The 22,836-nt window shown below is 37.3% G+C and overlaps 3 protein-coding genes across 5 annotated transcripts in view; 2 read left to right on the top strand and 1 right to left on the bottom strand.

Moving 5' to 3' along the window:
* Positions 1-10,159, top strand: part of LOC143921168 (uncharacterized) — a 420,653-nt gene extending 410,494 nt beyond the window's left edge. Inside the window, exon 2 of the mRNA XM_077444338.1 lies at positions 9,279-10,159. Coding sequence (XP_077300464.1) covers positions 9,579-9,896 — 318 coding nt within the window. The 5' untranslated portion in view covers positions 9,279-9,578 and the 3' untranslated portion in view covers positions 9,897-10,159. The remainder of the gene's footprint in view (positions 1-9,278) is intronic.
* Positions 928-7,173, bottom strand: CD98hc (CD98 heavy chain). 3 transcript variants are annotated; one of them, XM_077444302.1, is made up of 11 exons: positions 6,949-7,173; positions 3,664-3,851; positions 3,247-3,422; positions 2,929-3,174; positions 2,701-2,851; positions 2,455-2,624; positions 1,953-2,334; positions 1,765-1,878; positions 1,582-1,691; positions 1,252-1,401; positions 928-1,177 (listed from the first exon to the last, which is right to left on the bottom strand). In XM_077444302.1, exons 2-11 carry the CDS (start codon positions 3,823-3,825, stop codon positions 1,099-1,101), a joined length of 1,740 nt encoding a protein of 579 aa, XP_077300428.1. In that variant the 5' UTR covers positions 3,826-3,851; positions 6,949-7,173; the 3' UTR covers positions 928-1,098. The 3 variants fall into 3 exon arrangements, with proteins under 3 accessions (XP_077300428.1, XP_077300429.1, XP_077300427.1); XM_077444303.1 differs by lacking the exon at positions 6,949-7,173 and adding an exon at positions 6,642-6,789; XM_077444301.1 differs by having other exon boundaries at positions 931-1,177; positions 6,646-7,043.
* Positions 10,160-11,028: 869 nt separating the features above from the next.
* Hph (HIF prolyl hydroxylase) overlaps positions 11,029-22,836 on the top strand; it is a 24,176-nt gene continuing 12,368 nt past the window's right edge. Inside the window, exons 1-3 of the mRNA XM_077444320.1 lie at positions 11,029-12,140; positions 12,813-12,932; positions 13,013-13,093. Of these exons, the coding sequence (XP_077300446.1) occupies positions 11,862-12,140; positions 12,813-12,932; positions 13,013-13,093 (480 nt within the window). The 5' untranslated portion in view covers positions 11,029-11,861. The remainder of the gene's footprint in view (positions 12,141-12,812; positions 12,933-13,012; positions 13,094-22,836) is intronic.

Below are 22,836 nucleotides of genomic sequence, written 5' to 3'. Positions count from 1 at the left end.
GCATGTGATATATAATTCGAAATATACGTACATATTTTATGAAGTCAGATTTATCTCTCGCTCGTGAATTTCATACAAAATCTTAAAATTTCATTAATAGAAATGTATTTTTTTTTTGTTATCAACCATTTTTCGAATTACGGATTATCGAGGTATTTTTCTAGAATTCTGTTTTAAATGGTTTAGTGATTCACTAAAATCATCATAAAAACATCTGACACCCGAAAATTCCATCCATCAAGAGTAACCCACACGAACTATCATACTAACGAGAACTCGAGTACTAGATATTCGTAGCAACGATTGTCGTGCGAGCGACCGCAATGTGCGAAATAATCCGTTTACCGTTCTAAATTAACCATATTTGGATTCTAGTAAGACTGCTCAAGACGATAATTAGTTAATTATCACCAGGCCGGCTTCACTATGGTAAGCTTTTGATAATCAAAATACCCAAAATATATGCCAAATGTTGAACTAAACTAATGAAGTGTCTTTCTTTAAACACCAAGTCCATTAAAATTATCAATATACTATGAAAACTGATATTTTTCATCCGCTTAGAAAGACACTTGCTGTCCATGACACCACCCCTCGACCAATAGCATTGTGTACAGACAAAACAAGTGTACGAGATGTGGTGTAAGGGACAGCAGTGCGTTTTACTCTAGTGTCTTCCTAAAGCAGATGGATTACAACACATTGTGCTTCAGTCAGCGTTTTTACCTTTCTTAACATAAGCGAAATATAAATAAATCAACTTATGTTAACAATTCTCCCTTAGCGTTTACTTACGTATATATCTAGCATAATTACAGTCCACTTTTGAAGATTCTTCATTCAAATTCATGACTTTGAATACGCTGAAATGCAAGCATTGATAAAATCGAAACATTTCATTATTAATTTACATAAAACTACATTATTCATAACAATAAAACACATTCGAATGCAAATCTAATTTATTCAATATTTGAGATAATTATTATTCTTTAGACTAAAAATACAAAAAGCGTCAATAAATGCAAAAAAAATCTTTCACGCAAGCCTGTGGAATGAAACATTTTAATTGTCGAGTACATACTTAATCTAAAACGCTTAATCTTTCACGGGCGCATAAGTCATAATAATGGCCGACTTCGCCGATATTGGAATATTATCAGCAGGCAACTTCGCCCTGAAACAACAAACATATATTAAATATTGTGCACAACAACAACTACAATACCATATCAACACAACAACACATACTTAATGAATACATCCTTCTCGTCGTAGCTTTTGCTGAGAAGATTCACAGTCAATTCGGCAGGAACATCGCTAACAATGGTCATATTGACACGTGTGCCCTCCGCAGTAGGATTATAAATCACCATAAAACCAGGATTGCCAGATTTCAACCTGAAGCCATACAAAAACGCATAAAGAAAAGTTTCAACACACATCGTAGCTTCTTCGAAGATATTTTAATACTTACCAAGACCTACATATGTATCAAGTATGCGTGCAAACATAAAAACATACTTCAAGGCTTTATTTTATTAGCATTTATTAGTATTAATAACGAGACTTTGTACTGACCTGGTGTATGCGAATACAGTATCGCTGGCCACCAAGTAACTATGATATTGGCCATACTTCATGCTCGGAAGTGCACGCAGAGCCAACAAGTTCTTATATTCCGAATCCAACTGTAGAATTAAATCAAAGTTAGATCAGAGCATTCGATAAAAATATAATAATCATAAACCGAAACACACGCACCAATATGGAATTGTTATTCATCAACGACTTGCTGACTGCGATGACTGGAGTGCCCGGCAGCAGCATGCTGACGAAGCGCAACTCTGACGAAAGACTCTCATTTGTAGAATCGCACTGAAATCAATAACAAAAAAAATTGAAAAATCGGCAATAATAAATATGTGCACGATAGAAAAATAGTATTCTACCTGCCAACTCGGCCACGACGATGCACCGAGTAGATTAAAGACGTTCTGCAGCGATTGCTGGAGTGTCTTCGCCGTGTGTTCCGTCGAAGGTTGACGCGCCTTGCCAACGGCCAAGCGAGGCAGATCGACTACGACTGTGTTATTATATGTGAAGGAATCTAAAACTTCCAAATCTTCCTTCAATGTCAAAAGCCCTTGACCTTCAGTGTTGTCCTGCACAATTGCTTTCCAATGGGCTAATATTTCAGCGAGTCCTTTTTGATTGGTAGTTTTGTCGTGAGTATAAAAGGCATATTCATTGAGTGTAGGTCCTACTGTATGAGCAGTCTTAGTCTCGTTGCCGAAATCAATATCCACTAGTAAGTGTGCCGTCTTCGATAACCTATAAAATTAATAAAGAATTGACTGATGAAACGCGACTATAATTTGTCTCCAATAGTAAATCTGCTTCTAGACGAAGACTGACTATTGGGTTTGATTGATTTATTTGAGCATAAATTACCTGACACCGCTAGCTCCATTTTCGATCCAAAATTTAATCACACTGTCGAATTCTTTGACAACAGTCGGATTGTTGAAATTAAGATCAGGTGTATTTTCACTAAACTGATGCAGATAGAATTGTTTGCGTACTGCGGAATAAGTCCACGCAGGTTCGTTTAGGGTCGATACCTACAAATTCATTACAAATTAAGTTGTTTTTGCAGAAGTAAAGTTTGGAATTGTACAGCATATTCATTAAACATACCCAATTGTTTGGCTGGGATAGGTTTCCGGCGCCGAGCGACTTTCCGTCTTGCCAAACAAAGTAGTCTTTGTATTGTGAATCACCATTTTCACTCTTGACGAACCAATCGTGACTTATATCAACGTAATTCGGAGTCAAATCAACAACCAGACTAAAAACAAAATATATTTTAATATATTATAAAATGAAGATAAATTCTAAATCCAAAGCTAAGCGTAATATACCCACTTGATATTTTGTTCTTTGAGTTTTTCGGCAAACGTCTTAAATTCCGATACATTAGAAGCCGATAGGGAGAGAGTGGTATATGCGTCGAGTCCGGGATTTACACTTTCCGGCACAAACATGCCTTTGAAAGTTCCAAGAGTCAACAACGATGCCTCTACTTGTTCGAAATACTTAGCCGGGTTGGTTGTCAATTTGCCGAAGACGTCTTCAGATCCATCCAAATCCAACAGAGGACCTTCTTCCCACCTACCGATTTCAAAACAACATTAGACACAAAAAAAAAACAACTAATAAATAACGCAAAGATGATAAAATTACCATGTTTTAGGTGGTGGTGGAGCACACTTTGGAGCGCCGACTATGATGAATATAGCACCGGCGAGCATTCCAAACCAAACCAACCAGAACAGGATGAACATAGCCCATCGTAGACGCACCCAGAACGGATCGTTGCAATATTTCATCAATTCTTCCTTCGTCAAACCGGTGAAAGCCTACAAAAATACAAATCAATAATAAAATCGTAATAAATTAGATCAAGGTACTTTATAAGAATATACATCGTCATTGATGGACGTTGCATCCATTTTCAGTGTATTTAAAACATTGAATGTCTACACAGACGAAATGTTCAAACTAGAATGCCTGATTTGTTATAAAAATATAATAAGCAATATATAAAACTGAAAAATAGGCAATTTTATTTTATTATGCAGGTATCGTCAATTTTCGTACTTGTTTAATTTCCAATATATCCACTTTGGTATCGCCGTTTTGTTGATCGTTGACGAATTTAACATCGCCGATGTCCGCTTTGACGGCGATCTTCTTCTCCTCATCGCTGAGCATCTTCTCGTCAGCCCCATCTGGGCAATTGTCGCCGTTTTCTTTGACCATGTTGGAATTCACTTGCTTTTTTAGTTCTGCAACGTATATATAAAGAGCACGGATTTTAGTATTGTGCGGCAACGAACGGTCACAATTGAATGAATTAGCGGCACAATGTCGCCCACAACAACCCAATAATAGGTTCAATTAATGACAATCAAATGTAGTTACAAATGGTTTTCGTAGTCACAAAAACTTTCTATAGAGGATACTTTATATAAATTTCATATGTACTGTTTTTATAAATGGGAGGTTTAAATTTAGTTTCAACACAAATATATAATATGTATATAAGAGCATAAGTAGTTGAAAATAAAAATAATCGCTGAATGGTTATTGAAACTTGAAACCATACAGAAATAGTTGACTGTCACATTGCAGGGTGATGTAATACTTGATTAGAATTGAACAGAAAGTGTTTTTTTGTTTTCAATGAGGAATTTAATCATACAACATTATTTAAATTTATAAAAGAGAATGTGATATGTATGTACTTGTTTAACAATAGTGCCCTATTATGGCATAAATGAAAAAAAAAAAAGGTTTTTCACTCAATTCATTAAATGTGAGAAAAAAGCTATAAAATATACGGGTCTACCTAACGGAACCGAAAGTGAAAAGGTCGAAAAAGCAAATATCGGAAGGCAAAGATCGAAAGATCAAAAAAAGGTGCATGGTAAACGGTACTGTGTATATATAATATATATGAGTGGCATGCGGTGAAATTATCTCTTTTTGTCATACAGCCTTGTTTAATGTGCGCGCGCAGGATACGGGAAGAAAATCCTGTTCCTCTTCTTCCTGTTGTATCCTGCTCGCGCAAATTAACTGAGTATGTACCGTTTACCATGCACCCTTTTTTTTGATCTTTCAACTTAACCCTTTGGCTGCTACGAGGTATTTCAATGTCCAAGCGAAAAATGCTAACATTTGTAATTACTTTATAAAAAATTAAATATTAAATATAATATATTTTTTTACATACTTGCTTCGCCGAACTCGCGTAATTTTTTTAATACTTTATATACATTTTTAAGAAGCAGTTGTGGACTCGCGCTCTCTCTTTCTGTCTTGCTTTTACATGCGTGCGTGCGAAAGAGATACCTACATATATACACTAAATAAGTTTTGACGATTGTTTCGGACGCATTATTTTTTTCAATAATCTATTTTTAGACATCGATGTATTTGTCGTTGTTAAAACATGCGATACATTTGAAACAGGTAGCGGTCTTTCTCTCTTTCTTTCTTGGTTTTAATTGTGTATGTGTGAGCGAGACACACAAGGATGCGAAGTTTCTAATAATCAAATAATTTTTCAACATGTATCATAAACATTTTGTATGCATTTCAGTTGCATTTGATTGATTGCACGAATTCGTGACCTATATAATTGAAAGCGGATTTCTATTGTTTTTTGCCATTTATTTTAACTCTGCAAAATGATATCGGACAGTGAAAGTGACGAAAGCGAAATAATAGCTCCTCGCCGAGGAACTCGACAAATCAGCAGCTCTACTGATTCTGAAAATGAATTTATCGACAATAATCAATTCCCAAGTAATAACTCCTTATATGACTTTGACAACGAACCCGAAATTTACTTTGATGATGAACCCGAAATTGAAGAGCTTTTAAAAAATTGATAAATATTTATAAAGCTTAATTGAAAAATAAATATAAATACGTATATAAAAAAAATGTTTCGTGCCACTGATGCGCTGGCAAAGAAAGTATTGAAATACGACAATTAATGACGACAACAACGATCAACAACGATCGTCGTAGCAATCTTCGCCGATTTCAAAACAACGATTTATCGTTGTTGTAGCAGTCAAAGGGTTAAGATCTTTCGATTTTCGATCTTTGCCTTCCGATATTTGCGTTTTCTGTAATTTAACATTCTGGCTCGTCACGGAGACCGTCGTTTTTCATATGTATGCATGGTAAACAAACATTTTCGACTTTTTCACGGTCACCCAAAATATACATAATAAATCATAAAAATGCATAAAGTTTTAAGTAATCATAAAAATTACGAGTTTAGTTTTATAACAATTTTTGCTACTTGTTTAATAGTGATGTCACAGCGAAGCATAATAATTGGTTTAAAATAACTACTAAACAAGTACCCTATTTTTTTTTAATGAAGTCTTTTGAAATTTTTTTACCAAACATCCAGTTTTTATTATGATTAACTACAGAAATGATTCAGGCTCCAAACAAATATTTCAAACCACATAGTATGTACTAATCAATAATATTTTAAATATTCTTTGTATATTTTTATATAATAATTATTATTTTAAAAGCTTGTAAAATAATACGTTATATGAAAAAGCCCAAAAATTTTCAATGATGATTGCAATATTTCTTTCATATAATACACCCTCTGCAAGTGTTTAGGAACAATCGATTGTGTTGGTCGAAAAAAAATTGTATTACAAAAAAAGGCATACTTTAATATGTCTGCTCGGAATATACCTTAAATAAAATATATAAGGCGGTCAAATGATAAATTTTGACAGTCGATTAAATTTTTCATATATTTGTAAGATGTAAAATAATTTCTAGGTTAGGGTGAAAGTAGGGTGTGTCATGTCTGTGATCAATAAGGTGGAATGGCGATTTGCGCGCGCAGAATACCATCTGCTGTCGGCTCAGTGAGACTCCTGTAAGTCCCGGCGGGGGCCGAGGAGTCGTTCAAGTCGGGCTGCGCCCCTGCTGACGTCACCAACGTGGACATCTCGATTCGCACCGCGAAGGGTTTAACAGGATCAGGATCAGACCATAGACAATTGAACTCTCCCGAGACCCTTACTTACTCACCACTCGTACCACCACTCCGACGCGAAGGGGAAGATTTTTGTAGAAAATGCAATCGCCTTCGGTTTGCCGAACGAAGCATTTCACCAGTCGTCCGCTGTCGTATTGAATAAACAGCTACACGTATCGATGGAAATTATACAAACAGTCGAAGCGTGTATTTGTTCAATGCCAAATCCATACATGTAAATGAGCCTGTCTGATGGGTCGCAAATAAATTGCTAAATCGAATGGCTTCGATAAGATTTTAGAAGCAAAGCTCGTCCCATCGTAAACGCATTATTTATAGTTGAATGAATGACTTACTTAAAAATGGAATGCAGGAATATTCGGAGCACGCGACTGTGCGAGAGGCTTGCGCGACTGAGCGATGCAACTCAGACCAACGCCTATTCACATCTGGGACTGGAAGTGGAACTAGATACGATAGAAATGGTACCAGCTGAATCTATTCATAACATAACACTCCAATTATCGTCCAGCTCGTCTATTTCTATATGTATTATCAATTGTATTGTCTGAGCTGGATCCAATACAGAATGTGAGTATCTAAAGTAATGTTTTGAATTATGACGATTTCCCATTGAAATGTATGCATTTTAAGCAACTATGAAATATTGAAGATTAACCCAGGAAGTATTCAAAATATTTTTTAATAGTTAAAATTAGCACAAATTAGTACTTTATTGCATAATTAAAATAACTTTTTTATCTATAATTTTTTTTCTAAAATTGAAAAGATTTCGATGTGGGATACCCAAAGAATGTAAATTTGCTATTTGCAAGTAGTTTTTAAAAGATACATATATGTATATATGTATGTATGTAGACTGCATAATATAGTATACATATTTTATATACGCTTGCTATGATTTTCTTAATAATCCCTTTGTTCATTTATTTTTCTTCTTCTCGTCAGCCTTGCATATAATTTCCTACAGAACTAATGTTTTTCAAAAAAAAATTGTACAGGTCGATAGACCACATTCGAACAAAAGATGTGAATGAATGTTGATTAGATATTTTTGGTGAGCTTTCAAGAACGGCACCGCTGCGACTGAGGCTCAACCGCGCCGTGTGCTCGGGATGCAGTTATGCTGCGTACGGACCAAACCAACGACGATTTTGGTCCAACGTTTTAACCAGCAGGATAAAACCAGTAGCGTACAAAATATCGAAATAAAAATTAAATTTAAAAATTGAAATCAAATATCAAAATTAAAAATATTATTATTATATTAAAATTAAATTCAAATATCAAAATAAAATTATAATCAATATATTAAATTTAAAATAAAATATTGAAAGTTAAAACAGAACACGCCCAATTTAAATAAATTTTCGAGATTGACCTAAAATTAGATCATCAACAATCACATACAGGTAATCCTCGACTTTTGTTTGTCGAAGCTGTTTTGACTTACGTAGATACGCACTAAGATCGAAAAAAAAATCAAAGAATTATTTTTACTTCCCCGTAATGCGCAGTTACTGAGAATATATCATGTGTTAGTATGGGTGACCGAGCGATGGTCCCAACCCGACACGTTGTCGGTTTATCAAACGAAATTTTTTTAGTCTTCAATTGTTTCTCTCGTCGAAATAAATCAATTAATTAAATCATTTCAGAGGTAAATTTTATCGGATAATGTCTTCAATTGTTTCTCTCGTCGAAATAAATCAAATAATTAAATCCATCTCAGAGGTAAAATTTATCGGATAATGTGTGATTATTAATTTTATTTCGACGAAAGAAAAAAAAACCCTTTGACAAATCACCGACATTTTTTTTGTTAAATATTTCATCGACGGCGAAACACAGTAGTGTATCGTGACGACTTATAAGAAACAATAACAAGGTTTTTTTCGCTCGTAATTATAATATTTCTTTGGTTGTAATGCGTATCGTCGTAATTCAAAACATTTTTGTAATTCAAAACATCAACGATGATCTAATTTTAGCTCAATCTCGCTCGTTAGCTTAATTTTGATATTTGATTTCAATTTTTTTATTTAATTTTTATTTCGATATTTTGTACGCTACTGGTTTTAAAAGTTGGCCCAAAATCGTCGTTGGTTTGGTGCGTACGGACCATTAAACACACGTCTGTGTCTCTCGAAGGTCGGGTGGCGAGATAGATGGGACAGTCTAACTCTAATCTAAGCTCGACCATGTCTGTTGAAAATCTGATGAAGAAGAAGAACGCACATCTGTGCTCGCGGGCGTTGAGTGGGAGTCGGGGCTGCCAGCCTAGCCTTTGGCACTGCTGCCAATTGAAGGGACGGGGAGGAGAACGTCGTGGTACAAATGTAAATTTAGTCTAATGCTATTATTATTAACAAGTAAAAAATGTTCGAATGTATTGTGGCGGCTCGCTATATGACATGGTCGAGTTCGGTAATCTTCCTGTGAGCTGGGACCAACTCGGCCGTGTTCAGAGTTGCTACCTCACTCCATCTTCGGCTGCCATAATAAAAATACGTGCATCAACATGCCAGTCGTCTCATTCGTCCCATCCCCTATACTGGGCCTATGGTATTATGGGGGGTGAACGAATGAGACGACTGGCATGTTAATGCACGTGTTTATTATATGACAGCTGAAGACAGAGTGAGTAACGGCTCTCCGAACCCAGCCGGGTTGGTCCCCACTCGCAGGAAGGCAACCAAACTCGACCATGTCGTATAAGCGAGCCGCCACATCACTCCCCCCCCAGCATCAGCGATACCAAAATTACAAAGAAACAAATTTTACAAAAGAAAAAAATTATTGTTACACAAAGAGAAAAAATTATTACGTGGGGAGAAAAAAAATTGTTGACGTGGGTCATCCGCTGTGTACATAGGTGTACCGCCCTGAATGGTCGGTAGATTCGAGGGCGGTGACGTCGCGAGCAGGACGGTGGCTGGTCCGATGGTCGCGCCGATGCGATGCGATGCTGCGGCGGCGCCGCTCTTCCGAGGCTGATGTCGGTTGGTGGGGCGGCGGGGGCGGCAGGGGCATCGATGTGGTTGATGATACTCCGAGCTGGACTGTGAGTCGTTGTGGCTCGTGGAGGTGTTGTAGCGCTACCGCCCGTCTCGGCGTGACGACGCTCGTGGGGACGGACGGGGCCTTGATGATGATGATGGTGTTGAGGTGGTGTGTGATGAATCTTGTGGTACTGGATGACCGTTCTATGTGTAGTGGATCGCGCATGACTCCACATCCAGCTGTCAAGATCGTCGTCTCATTCGCTCCCCCATTTTTTTAAGCACCTGTCATCGACGTTGTGGCTGGACGTCGGTAGGTAGGTAGGTAGGTAGGTAGCCGTGTCTGCTCGTTTATTGTCACCCGCGGGCCGCGGCGTGCTGTGTTGATGGCGATGGGGGCGCGGCGAGGCAGGGATGAGCGGCATGTTGAAATTGATCGAGGCTGCGTGGCTCGATGTCGGGGGTCACCAGTATGGGGGATGAACGAATGAGACGACTGGCATGTTAATGCACGTGTTTATTATATGACAGCTGAAGACAGAGTGAGTAGCGGCTCTCCGAACCCAGCCGGGTTGGTCCCCACTCGCAGGAAGGCAACCAAACTCGACCATGTCGTATAAGCGAGCCGCCACAGTATCAACACCAGAAACGCGCGCAGATATCGATTTTAGCATATACTTTTTCATCGACATATAATAGTTCTGTTGACGTATAGTTGAAATGCGATGTCGTATGTCGAACTTGTTTAGTAGTGATGTCACAGCGATGCTTAATAATTGGTTTTTGAACGTGAAGCGGGAGCCTCGTTACTAAACGAGTAGATAAATTGGCTTACCTGTAAAATAGATTGGGCACCACTGGAATAAGCGAACTGTCACTAAATGGGGCCATCGACACCAACAATATTATCCAGTTCCCATATAGTCACCTGTGGTGGCCGTTTGGGTAATGGATATGGAAAATATTGTAAGTAATATTGTTGGCGTCGACGGCCTCAATATGAATGTCGATCGAATGTGCAGTGGAACATTTTCAATAAAATGATTTAGAAACGTTTAAAGGTCTGTTCATACCTATTCAGCACGACCCGTATCCTGCAGGTGTCATGCAAGTGCGGATAGTATTCTTTGGTACATTATATATGGACGTATTCATACTTCATTCGCGCATGCACATTTACGCATTCATGCGCGTCCATATAGAATGTACCAAAGAATACTATCCGCACTTGCATGTCACCTGCAGGATACGGGTCGTGCTGGATAGGTATGAACAGACCTTAATAGCTGCTGTAAGACAGGTGAGGGGGTCACCAGTGTAAGATCGCCAATTTAGTAGTCGGCGGTCATCAGTGTAAGACAGGGAAGGTATGTTGACCGTATCCCGGTCTAACGAAACACGTGTTGTGTAGTTTGAAAGAGGATCGTTTATTTGCGTTCAATTGGTACAATGGTTATCGTATGTACGAAGAGGTTTCTTCGGAGATGTGATCTAGTTGAACTCTAGAGGCTCACTCTGCCGGTGGAGGTTGCTGCGTTGCTTTATAAACGTTTTGGGTTGAAGTGTGTCGTGTGCACATCTTTTGTTCTTGGTACTCGCGAGCGTGGTTTTATGGGTTCATACGCCTGGACGTAGTTCGTGGTTTTTATGGGTTCAGTGTGTTCTTCCTTTGTTTCCAAGACACGTGTCGACCTTTTGACGAGGCGAGCGTGTGCCATGCGTTAATGACTTTCCTGGATATGTGTCGCAGTGACCTGATGAGATCATTTCAGTTGTACTATATGCCTACACTGCAATGCGGATTAAAAGAGTTTGTTTCAATTTTAATCTTAAAATAATTTATATAAGTCCTCATTAGGCACATTTGACATGATTTACCCTCCACTAGGGGGGGGGGTTCGCTTACACCCCGCAAGAATTTGTCAATAGTTTACGTGTGACGGACGCTTCCAAGCGGGGAATTAGAAAATGATGGAAGAAGTGAGGAGTGAGGAGTGAGGAAGTGAAGAAGTGAGTGGTAGCACTGCAGTGCACAAATGATGTTGTTCCTCCAGAATAATAGTTGAGTGAACATCGTCGGGTGTGTAGTGCGCGGTTCGACGATTCAGCACCGAATTCGGTGTTCGTTCCTCAGTGCGATCAGTGCGGCCAGTGCGGCCGAGCGGAGAGGTCGTGGGGTGCGTTTGCGATGCGGACGGTCGCGGCGCGTTGACAGTTCGACAGGGCGACGACGGTGTTCGCAGGAAATGTCGTCGCGGTCGGGCGCGGGGGCGGGTGCGGGGGGCGGGGGTGGGTCGGGGGGCGAGCGGGAGTTCCCGGTGGCCGAGGAGTCGCTGTCGCTGTCGCTGTCGGAGTGCGCGCCTCCGCTGGGCCAGTCGCCCCCCGACTTCGAAGTGGTCTGCCGCTCCGTCTGCGACGATCTCGCCAAATACGGCCTCTGCGTCATCGACGACTTCCTCGGCCGCGACAGGGGGCTCTCCGTGCGCCAACAAGTCCTCCAGATGTACTCCAGTGGCGTCTTCAAGGTCTACTTCATCTCTCGCTCTCGCTCTCACTCTCACTCTCACTCTCACTCTCACTTCACTCCACCACCCCGACATAACCTCCACTGACAGCTCCACTCCCCCTTTGTTTACGTTTCTTTTTCGCGCAATTTTTCATTTCTCTCGATGACATTTTACATTATAATTTCCACAACATAAACACCTCCACTTCCAATGCAACAATTAACTCAAAACCTTCCCCCCATTTTATTTACATTTGTACCCAAGTACATACATATGCAATTCTGTAACAATATTTTCAACACTAAGCGCAAATCTAAATTCAATATAACATGTGTATTATATCCAAATTATGTCAATAATGATTATTGTGGTCGAAATGTTCGAAGATGAATTATGATAAAAATATGTGCAAAAAAATTTAAAAGCTTAAAATGTGTGTCAATTTAACCAATCTATTTAAAAACATCGCCACTGATAGAAATCATTTATAAACAGATTATTTTCACGCATAGATTAAAAAATTCATATCTGATTTTCAGTAGTAGTAAACTGTTCGAATTCATTATTCTTCATATATTTAGTATTCATTGAATAATGTACGTAGATAGTGAATGTATATATAATAGTAATTACTTTCAAGTATAAATGTAATGATGTTTCACTCAAACTCGTTTCTTTCGCATTCATCAGGATGGCCAATTAGTCTCCAACAATGCCAAAGCCGATCTCAAAACGATCAGATCGGACAGAATTACGTGGGTGGACGGCAAAGAACCAAAGTGTTCCAGCATCGGTCAACTGATTCGTCAGGTAAATTTTAGTATTTTCTACACAATTCAATACACGATTTATATTTAATTGAATAATCAATTGTATTTATTGCATAACAGGTCGACAATGTTGTGATGCAAGCGAGCAAATTGTCAGATAATTCTGGCTTAGGACAATACACAATTAACGGAAGAACTAAGGTATAATCATTGCAAATTTCCATTACATGTAACTATATATGATTTTTATTATAATAAATACGTGAATAAGGCAAAAAACAATCTTTATTTGCATTTTAAATGAAACTTTTTGTTTATTCGCCGATAGCTTAACACAAATAAATGTTATTATACTTTAAAACATATATACGTACATGTCTGTCTATTTACATAAAATATATAATGATTTGTATTTTGGAATCTTAATATCAATTTGGCCAATTTTCACTAAACTTTCATTCCTAAATTCTATAGATATTCGATGAAATCATTTTTTTTATCTTTCTTAAGTGAATATGTATACTTTTACATTCCAAACATACAATAAATCTAATTTTTATATTCAATATACTATTTGCCATTTCTCATCCACTAAATGGTTAAATAAAATCCCATCACAACAATATCTACATAAGAATTGTTTATTTTTTGAATAGATGAATATTAATCACCATCATTTGTGTCCAAGTTGGTTACGTGAATTAGATACGGACTACTTAAATACAATTATAATTCAATAATCAGATTTTTATGCAAGAATCGCTTGCACAATAGCGTGATCATAAACAGTCAAAGCTAGTTTTCAAGTCGACCTTTTAAGCTCGAAAAAGAGCAGATTTATCAAACGTAGGCAAGGACAACAACCCACACTCGAATTTCGCACGTGAAAATATCCACCATTCATCTCTTCAGATGTCTCTCGATGGAATTCCACCGAAGAACGGGTGAAAGTTGCCATTGTTTCGGCCAACTCGTCGACTGATTTACGCTTTCGGCAACCGGTTTGCACTGAAGAAGTGCTCGTATTTGCACATGCGTGTGTACAATGTCATGTTTGAGGATCCTTACTTTCATTATTCCGACTTATTTACGTGTTACATATTGTTCTAATCTACATGTGAAACAATTGTACCAGGTATATTTTACCTTCACTTCTCTTATTATTAAAGCAAAGTCAATATTTGTCATAGACTAAATACCTTTTACGTCATTTCATACTATTCACTCTCCATAGGTTAGTCACCCGGCAAACAGTTACATAGATCACGTCACCTCCCACTTGAAGTTGATGATTTTGTATTTTGAGTTTTGCTCAATATTAATTCTGTGTATTCGACCCAACGTTGTACCGAGTATTCTGAAGTAATGTTGCATTGTGAATGCATATATTGATTAACATTGGATCTTCACACTCTTAATGTTTACAATGATATGCAAATTCATCAGTTCTGAACCATCGAACATTCGATGGTTCAGAACATAAAAGTTCGATGGTTCTTAGTTTTGATGCGAATCTTAGATCTTATGAATGTTTTATCTTTGCTTGTAATAACTGTAGAAAGGTAAAAACAAACATAAAATGTTTTTATCTGGTGAAAGAGGCATATTCCCCCTCCCCTGATAAAAATCAATTTTTTTTAAACTAATAGCACTATTCGACACCAAAAATGGTTCAGAGACCAGATATGACTTTTCTTATAGATCTATGCCCAGTAAACACGAATCTGGTAATAAAAAATGTTGATTGGCTCGAGATTCGGAGATATATGTGTTTTTTAAATCGCGCGATTTTTCTATATCTTGGTGTTGTTCGGTCGATGTCTCAAAATCTGTCAATTTCCTGTTCAAAATGAATATTGGAATCTACAGTCGGGTATTTAATCTTCCATCTGTAGTACTTTTCAGCTTTCAAATCTCTAAGTAGTCATCCAGTTCAAATCAAAAGTCAAAAGTATGTATTTTCACTTGGGATTTTTTCCCACTGTTATTACTATTTTGTATTGAGTATTTTCTATTGAAACATGTTTATTAAGATAGTGTTCTGACCCCACTATTTGTTGTTTTCGTTTAAAAGCGTTAATTGGAAGTGTGCTGAACTTTAAATCGTTAAAATTGCGAGCAAAAAGCTCATACTAGTGTTTACTCGTATTTACACGAATCTGAATTGAATTAATAGGGATAATATATTAAATTATCTTTATATGAGAATTAAATAAAATTCCACTTAGAAAAATCATATTTCACTATTCTTGTGGATTAATAACAAAAATTCGTTTATTTTATCGAGGTAAGCCAGTTATCAATTGATTTTTATCGATGCTTGCCCATCTTGCGAGTAATATAAACAAACAGAGAAGTTTTTATCGGACATACGTCAAGCACCAAGCATCAAATACGACTGATGCTAAAATTATTTAAGATTGTCTGTGGACAACCGTCACTTGACAACAATATGACGCCTAAAGCCACTTCTATTAATATAACATTTCTCTAGGTACATATGTATAATAGTTAAATAGCAATAAGTAGGGTATGTAGCTAGGCAAATGTATAGTAGATGGACAAAAGAAGTAAGAAGATGCACAAGAATGAAAAGAAGCTTGAGATGCACGTGGCATTTGTTTTTTTTTTAGTCCTCATGGCTTCCAGCCGGGAAAACCATTCCTTCAGTTCATTGTTAATTCGTACGATCTTATTATTTTCACAAGTGTTTCTTACATTTATTCAAATATGGGAATCGCCGCTATCAATCACTGTCAATTTATAATAATATATACAAACCTATGTCAATAGAAATATAAAATATCACAAAAAACACTCCAGGGGCGATTTTTGGACTGGCTGCCGCAGGAAAGATTGTGCGTGCTAGCGTTTTTTTTACATGTGCAAAACTATCTAAAAGAAAACATTTGCTGTGTGCCTCTTAGTGTATTTTCGCCCTTAAGAGGGCTGTACACCCGAAACCTTAATTTTGTTACCGTTCCTTTCTTCGATATATATATTGAGTGTATGTATATATTGAGTGAATGCGACAGTTGCGCTTAGACCAGATAAAACGTGTTTTAAATTGACAAAATCGAGGTTTCGTATTCTACTATTTTCTCCTCCAAATCTGGACCAATTTTTAAAAAAATTTCATCGGTATGAGAAAGATATTTTCTGTGCATCTATCGGCGTATTTTTTTTTTAAATCGACCGTTAAATAAACACGCTAGACTCTTTTCGTGGGTGTAAAAAAGAGGCGATTTTATAGATGTTTGGCGGCTCCTGGCTCCTATAAAAAATAATTAATCAAAAAAATAAAACGATAGATGCACCCCAATGGTAGATATCCATAGCATATTAATAAAAATTAATTTCTCTAGTGCCATAATTGAGGTAGGGAGAAGTATAGTACGTTTGTATGGACAATGCGCTGCTGTCCAGCCCTCTTAAGCTGACCTAGTTTTTCCTATTGGAACTAACACACACGAAGCATGTTTTGATCTGCAACTTTGTGAATCTCTTTTTGTGCAATATAATAAGAAAAATAGTCAAGCTTAAGAACAAATATGTGTACTCTTGCTTGCTGTTGTTAAATTTTATGTCAAAATTCCCCACGTCGATAATGATGATGAAACATATCTAGACTTCATATATTTATATTTATGCATATTACACGAAATGTCATTATGTGTAATTTAATACCATTAATAAGGTGGCACTTTTAAAAGCCTGAACTACGAAAGATCATAATGCAATTTCTAGAAATTACCTTTCTCTCAACAAATCAATATTTATTCCTATATGTATGTATTTTTAGTTTATGATTCATTTACTCAATTCAGACAATGATGTTCTGTGATTAATTTACTCAATTCTGACAAGTATATATGTATGTATGTATGTAAGTTCTAAACGAAAACACATCTCAGTCAAATTTTCGACCTCATCACACGCTTTTAAAACAATTGTTGATTTATTTTACATACGTGGAATAAATACATGTACCACACATATATTCCGATTATTATTTGCTCGCTCGTTTGTCGTCATAGTCAAACATTTGTTTTTGAGAAACCAAACACACACCCACCCACCCACCCACCCATATGACTGATATATGTACGTATGTATATATGTAATGATAATGGAAAATCTAAATATCCGGCCGTTTTCGACCGCTGAAAGGCTGAAATCGGATATTTTATTGCGTGCCCACGGTTGCCCATCGCTGAATGGTCTACGTGACTTTTCTCATGACCCACGGGAGACTTGGACGTGTGTGAGCAGTCAAGGTATAGCGCTTTCCCGATATGATGCAACGCGCCAGAGCGAGACGCATTCATATACACACATGTTGCGTTATCTGCATACGATGCGGCGAAGGTTAACATTTTCCCAAGAAGGGATTCAAATTGTATGAAGGGCAATCAGCAATCTGAATTGATGCTTTAGAGCGCTTTCCCAGATATCTTTAAGTAATTTGAAACTATTCGGCCCCCTTTTGAGTGTATTCTTTTGTATCCCCCCCCCCTCCCCACTATAGTTGCTCGGGGGAAAAGCAAATAAATTTATTTTTATTTGGGTACCATTTATTTTTATTTATTTTTACATAGATATTTTTGGGTCTACCTCACGGGCCGGAATGTGAAATTACCGAAAACGCAAATATCGTAAGGCAAAGATCGAAAATCGAAAGATCTTATGTCGAAAGATCAAAAAAAAAGGGTAAACGGTACATACTCACTTAATTTTCGCGAGCAGGATACAACAGGAACAAGAGGAACAGGCCTTTCCTCCCGTATTAATGTGCGCGTGCAGAATATGGGAGGAAAAATCTGTTACTCTTGTTCCTGTTGTATCCTGCTCGCGCAAATTAAGTGAGTATGTACCGTTTACCATGCACCCTTTTTTTTGATCTTTCGACTTAAGATCTTTCGATTTTCGATCTTTGCCTTCCGATATTTGCGTTTTCGGTAATTTCACATTCCGGCTCGTCACGGAGACCGATATTTTTATATACAAATATACAAATATACCAGGAAGGCTTAATAATAAATTGATAAACAACCACAGAGACATCTATGGTGAGCAATATAAACCTAAGATATAACAATAACTAAAGGTTCGCAACAGAAAATTGGGAAGGGAAGAAAGGAAACGCCAATTTTTACAGGAACCGTTTCAATGAAAATCTGAAAAATTGGCAAATTCTGATAAGAAACAATCGACCTCGACAAACCAAGGTCTGGCCAACAGCGAGACTTAGTGGGACTCGAACCCGTAACTTTAAGTACGAAATAATTCAACATTCACCACTAGACCACGCTGCTGGTTTATTTATCGGACCGGAAAAATAGCCCTATATCCAGTCAAATTAGGTACATAGTTATCACGATATGATATGCGAATGCTCATCTCTAAAACATTTCGCCCTGCTCTATCTAAAATAGCTCGTACGACAGATTCGGTGTTCGCCCGGAAAATTAAACGTCAAATGGGTTGCTAGTAACAAAAATAAAATTTGAAAAAAATAAATACCGACCCTAAAAACCTAATCTTGAATGAATAGTGCCAACCCCAACTTAACCTAACCTAACCCTTAAATAAATAAGTGTTGGCTGCTAAGGTTTTACGATGTGTTTGGATGGATATTACGATGTGTGGAGCGTGAGGAGAGTGGGAATGGACAGGAGTGGGGCGACGCGCTATCATCCAACTGTCAAAATTATAATTTCACTGATAGGGGCCAATAAAAATGTAACTGGTTAAGATTTCACTGACTTCAAATTTTATTTATGTTACTGGCAACCCGTTTGATTTTCCGGACGAACGCCGATTCTGTCGTGCGAGCTATTTTAGAGATGTTAATTTGACATTTGTCGTGTAATTTATTTTACAGCCGTGCCAAAAATATAATCCCTTTTTATTTTTATCTTATACAATTCAACAAATTCGAGATCTATACTAATAAATCTAGAAAAATCGGAAAATTCCAACAGGGGGGCAGTCAATCTATGTTAGAGTAACAATAACAACAAGAACTCGCCAGCAGCGTATTTGGCCAGAACTTGAATCCATGACCTCTCTACTGGTATGCATAGCTCTGCAGTTATTATGCCTGATGCTAACTAGCAAGTTTATTATTGTATTAGTTTCAATGTTGTCATTGAAACAAAGATCTCCTCTATTGAAAATATCAAGACGGTTAAGAGCTTTTGAAATATTATTTTTAGTGTAATGTTGTTTTCTAGCTATTTTTTTTATGATAGTTGATGTCATTTCTCATTATTTATTATGTCATTCCCATTATTTATCGATAGCAACTCTGGTTAGGAGACCATTCAATAAGCAATTTATCGAGCGATAAATTGCTTTTTTTTTTTAAATAATCTTGTCGATTACGGAAATCTGACCGATTGTATTGTAACAGTTAGGTGAGAAGACGCTCACCGTTAAAAATATTCTCAGCGCCGCACTAACTTCTTTACCAAACCATTTTTTCGGTGGAGATTCACCTCATTTATTCCATTTCTATAAAAACCGGGTATATAACTTGCCCTCATATAGAGCTGTGAAATGTGCTCGCCATTTCAATGCTTATCTAGAAAGTATCTTCTATTAATTATTTTATTCCGACTGCGGCTCCCCTAGAGCAGAGCATCGTAACCTTTGGATATTCGCGGCACACATTGTTAACGACTCGTAGAGTTTGTCAGCTACGTACACACATATGTACTTCATCGGCAGTCGCTATTTATTCAGTATATGCGTAGGGACAAAACACTAACATCGGTTTTCTCCCTCACACGCGATCTCACTCGCACGCATTAGGCCGAAGTGCTGTTCAGAGAACACATATTACCGCGGTGCATAGGTTACGATGTTTTGCCCAAGAGTTTTCTCTTTCTCTCCAAAAGTTGATTTTTGGTTTTTGCCGAAATGTTCTGAAGCTCCAAGGCACTCACGTGGACCCCGGCTGAGAAACGCCTAGTTGAGACGTTCTGATAGAAATGGCGTATTTAAAAGCGTCTCGAACAATAGGTATCGAGATTCAAGGCACAGGCTCAAAGAGAGGTACGTGTTTTTTTTTTCTTCAGATAGTTTGCACATGAAAAAAACGCTAGCACTCCTGATCTATGTTATGGCAACCAGTATTGACATATAATACTTACATTGACATTGTGATTGATAGCGATGATTCCCATATTTAAAGAAATGTAGAAGAAACTTGTGGTGTGAGATATTCTTTTCCACCACAGGAGGCCAAAAACGCACTCGTGCCGTACGATTCAGTGTGTTTGCGCCGATAGAGTTTGCCTAATGTAAAGTTGACTGAAATGAGGCATTGTTGAGTTTTCAATACATCCACATACTAAAAGTTGTAAACTTTAAATCGGCAACTGTATTCTTGTGATCTCGCTTTCTTGGAAACTCTATATGCTATAAAAAGGAATTGCAGTGACCTAATGTAATGGTCACTGCAATATGAGTTGTTGGCTAGTGTGCTGGAATAAAACTGAATATAATTACATTACATACATACATTTTCATTTGCTCTGTTTATCTAGTGTGCTACTTTCAGAGGTATGGCATTTCGGGTCAATATTATGGCATAATGACTGTCATCCTCTGAATGTTTATAATGAAAAAATCATTGGGGAAGGAGCCAAGATATTTGTAGCGCTGTGCATTATCAACGAATTAATTGCTCTACTAATGTTATATAGACAATATAGACAATCGATTAGTTTTGACATTTGACATTACAGTTGAGATCAAGTCCTTCTGGCTACTGGACGCGTATGAAATTTAGATATACACAACTTGTACTATAACGTACCTCAAACGAATTATTTTAAATATGTATGTATTTTGATAATTCAACATTTTGACTTATAAAGTGAAACTTTGAACCGTTTCAAAATCCATTTAGGTAGATCAAAGACAACCCAAAAGTGTGAGGCGTAATCAGAGCGTGAGTTCGTCTGAAATTAGACCCACAGTGCTTATTTCTCATTTGTGATGGATCAATGTGCGATGCCTAATGTTGACGACGACTGACCATCACTTGAAGAGAGTATCCTAGGCGCAAATAGATATCATTGACGAGTGCTCTCGAACACTCCCACCCTTTGTAAAGTCAAAGTTTCGAAAGTCGATGACATCCATATAGTAAATAGCCATTTTCGTATGTTAGGTCAATTTATCGGTGCGATTCGTTGCTTGTTTGTTGCTTGTGCGATTTTTTCAAACTAGTTCTCCTCGTGAAAGAACTTGTATTCTCTGTCGTCTGTCCTTATCGTCGTCCGTGACCCACTTGTTGGTGTCGGCTGTGAACGTGTGTGGATGAACTTTTTCGCTATTTGTGCATGTGTGTGAAAATTTTCAGATGCCATCTTAATCCGTAAACGTTATCACTTTCATTCTCAGATGTTTTTGTTTTGTAGGCAGTGATAATTATAGAGTTATCTATGTGGCCTACGTGACTGAAACATCGGATTCGCGTAGTAAAATCGCAATTTAGATAGCTTCCCCCCCAGCTATCGAGCTGCTTTTTAGGTGGCTTTTAGTTAATTTTTTTCTTTCATAATGTTTATCTGTGGTAGATAATAATATTTAGCTACTAGATATTTCAAACAGATTGAAAATCGCGTGAATGTAAATTGATTTATCTTCTGCCCTTGATCATTGTTTTGGTTTGTTCTACTTTTTCTTGGCCGATTTTCCTGTGTGAATTTTCGCAATATCGGCGTATGAAATGGGTGTGCATATTTAATTGCAATTAGGTATGTACATAGTCACGTTGGGACTTAATTATTGTTACGTAGGTTAACATCTGCCAAGTGACCAGGATTTATATTTCATTTTATATCTCCAAATTTACTGAATCTTGGGTCTTCATAGTTTATGTATTGCTCATCAAAACATCTATGAGTCGAATTATGTCATTACGAAATAAAACAAATCATCAATAACAACAAATAATTATTTTTGCGGGAAGCCCCTTGTACACGTGCCTCACAGATGCGAGAGAGAGAGAGAGAGAGAGAGAGGGGAAATTCAGTACGCCGCGCTCAACGGTCAGTGTAAAAATGATATTCGCCTTGGAATGACGGTTATACTTCAACAGTTATTTTTTTCTTTTCCTGCTCTTATTTTATATTATTCGACGTTTGTGTCAAACGTCTAATAATATAAAATAAGAGCTTACTAAGTGCCCACTTTACTTAAGAGCCCGCTTTTTGGACTAAACTGGATGCTTAGAGTCCAGCACAAGAGTGGTTATCGGACTTGTGACTTGGTTAGAGGACGAAGTGTTAAATGAACAGAATACGTGAGTGAGAAATATGACAAACATATTGGACAGAATGAAGAGATTCAAATGTTAATGGGCGATGTTAGAAGAATGGACGAAAGAAATGCTCCAATGGCACCCGAGAGAATGTAAAAGAATGCAAGGATGGCCACAACGTATATGGGCGGATGAAATTAGAAGAATGTGTAGGATGAAATGGATGAGATTTGCTCAAAACAGAGACGAATGGAAGAGTGTTGGAGAGGCCTTCATCCAGCAATCGATGGTAAATGAGGATGATGATGATGAGATAGGTTAAAAAAATGTTCCGCGCTTAAATTCTCATTTTTTATAATTTAATACAATGTCATTAAATGCAATTCGATATATTCACAATATTCGTATTTAAGTTTATTTAGCTCGTTGGTGGCCTTTTCTTCAAGTTTGAGTTAATATAAGTAAAATTAATTTGTACATATACATATACTAGTTCTGCTTGAAGGAACTATATTGTATTTATATACCACATACATTAAGCATGTAATCTTATGACCCGTATTCCCTTACTGAAATCTGAATCAATACTGAATACATGTCTAATCAGAATTCGAAGCCGAATTATGTATCTCAAGAACACAATGCTTTATCTATTGATACTTCGTAT

Source organism: Arctopsyche grandis, chromosome 13, assembly GCF_051622035.1.
Source record: "Arctopsyche grandis isolate Sample6627 chromosome 13, ASM5162203v2, whole genome shotgun sequence".
Classification (NCBI taxonomy): Eukaryota; Metazoa; Arthropoda; class Insecta; order Trichoptera; family Hydropsychidae; genus Arctopsyche; species Arctopsyche grandis.
The sequence above is the reverse complement of the archived record's forward strand: the minus strand, read 5'-3'. Positions and strand labels throughout refer to the sequence as shown.

Excerpts from the sequence above, each read along its gene's own strand:
- CD98hc (XM_077444301.1), bottom strand. The coding sequence starts at position 6,724 with ATGCTTCGTTCGGCAAACCGAAGGCGATTGCATTTTCTACAAAAATCT. Across the intron at positions 1,879-1,952 it reads CGTCGTGGCCGAGTTGGCAG|TGCGATTCTACAAATGAGAG; the intron begins GTAGAATACTAT and ends TATTGATTTCAG. Across the intron at positions 1,692-1,764 it reads TGAATAACAATTCCATATTG|TTGGATTCGGAATATAAGAA; the intron begins GTGCGTGTGTTT and ends TTAATTCTACAG.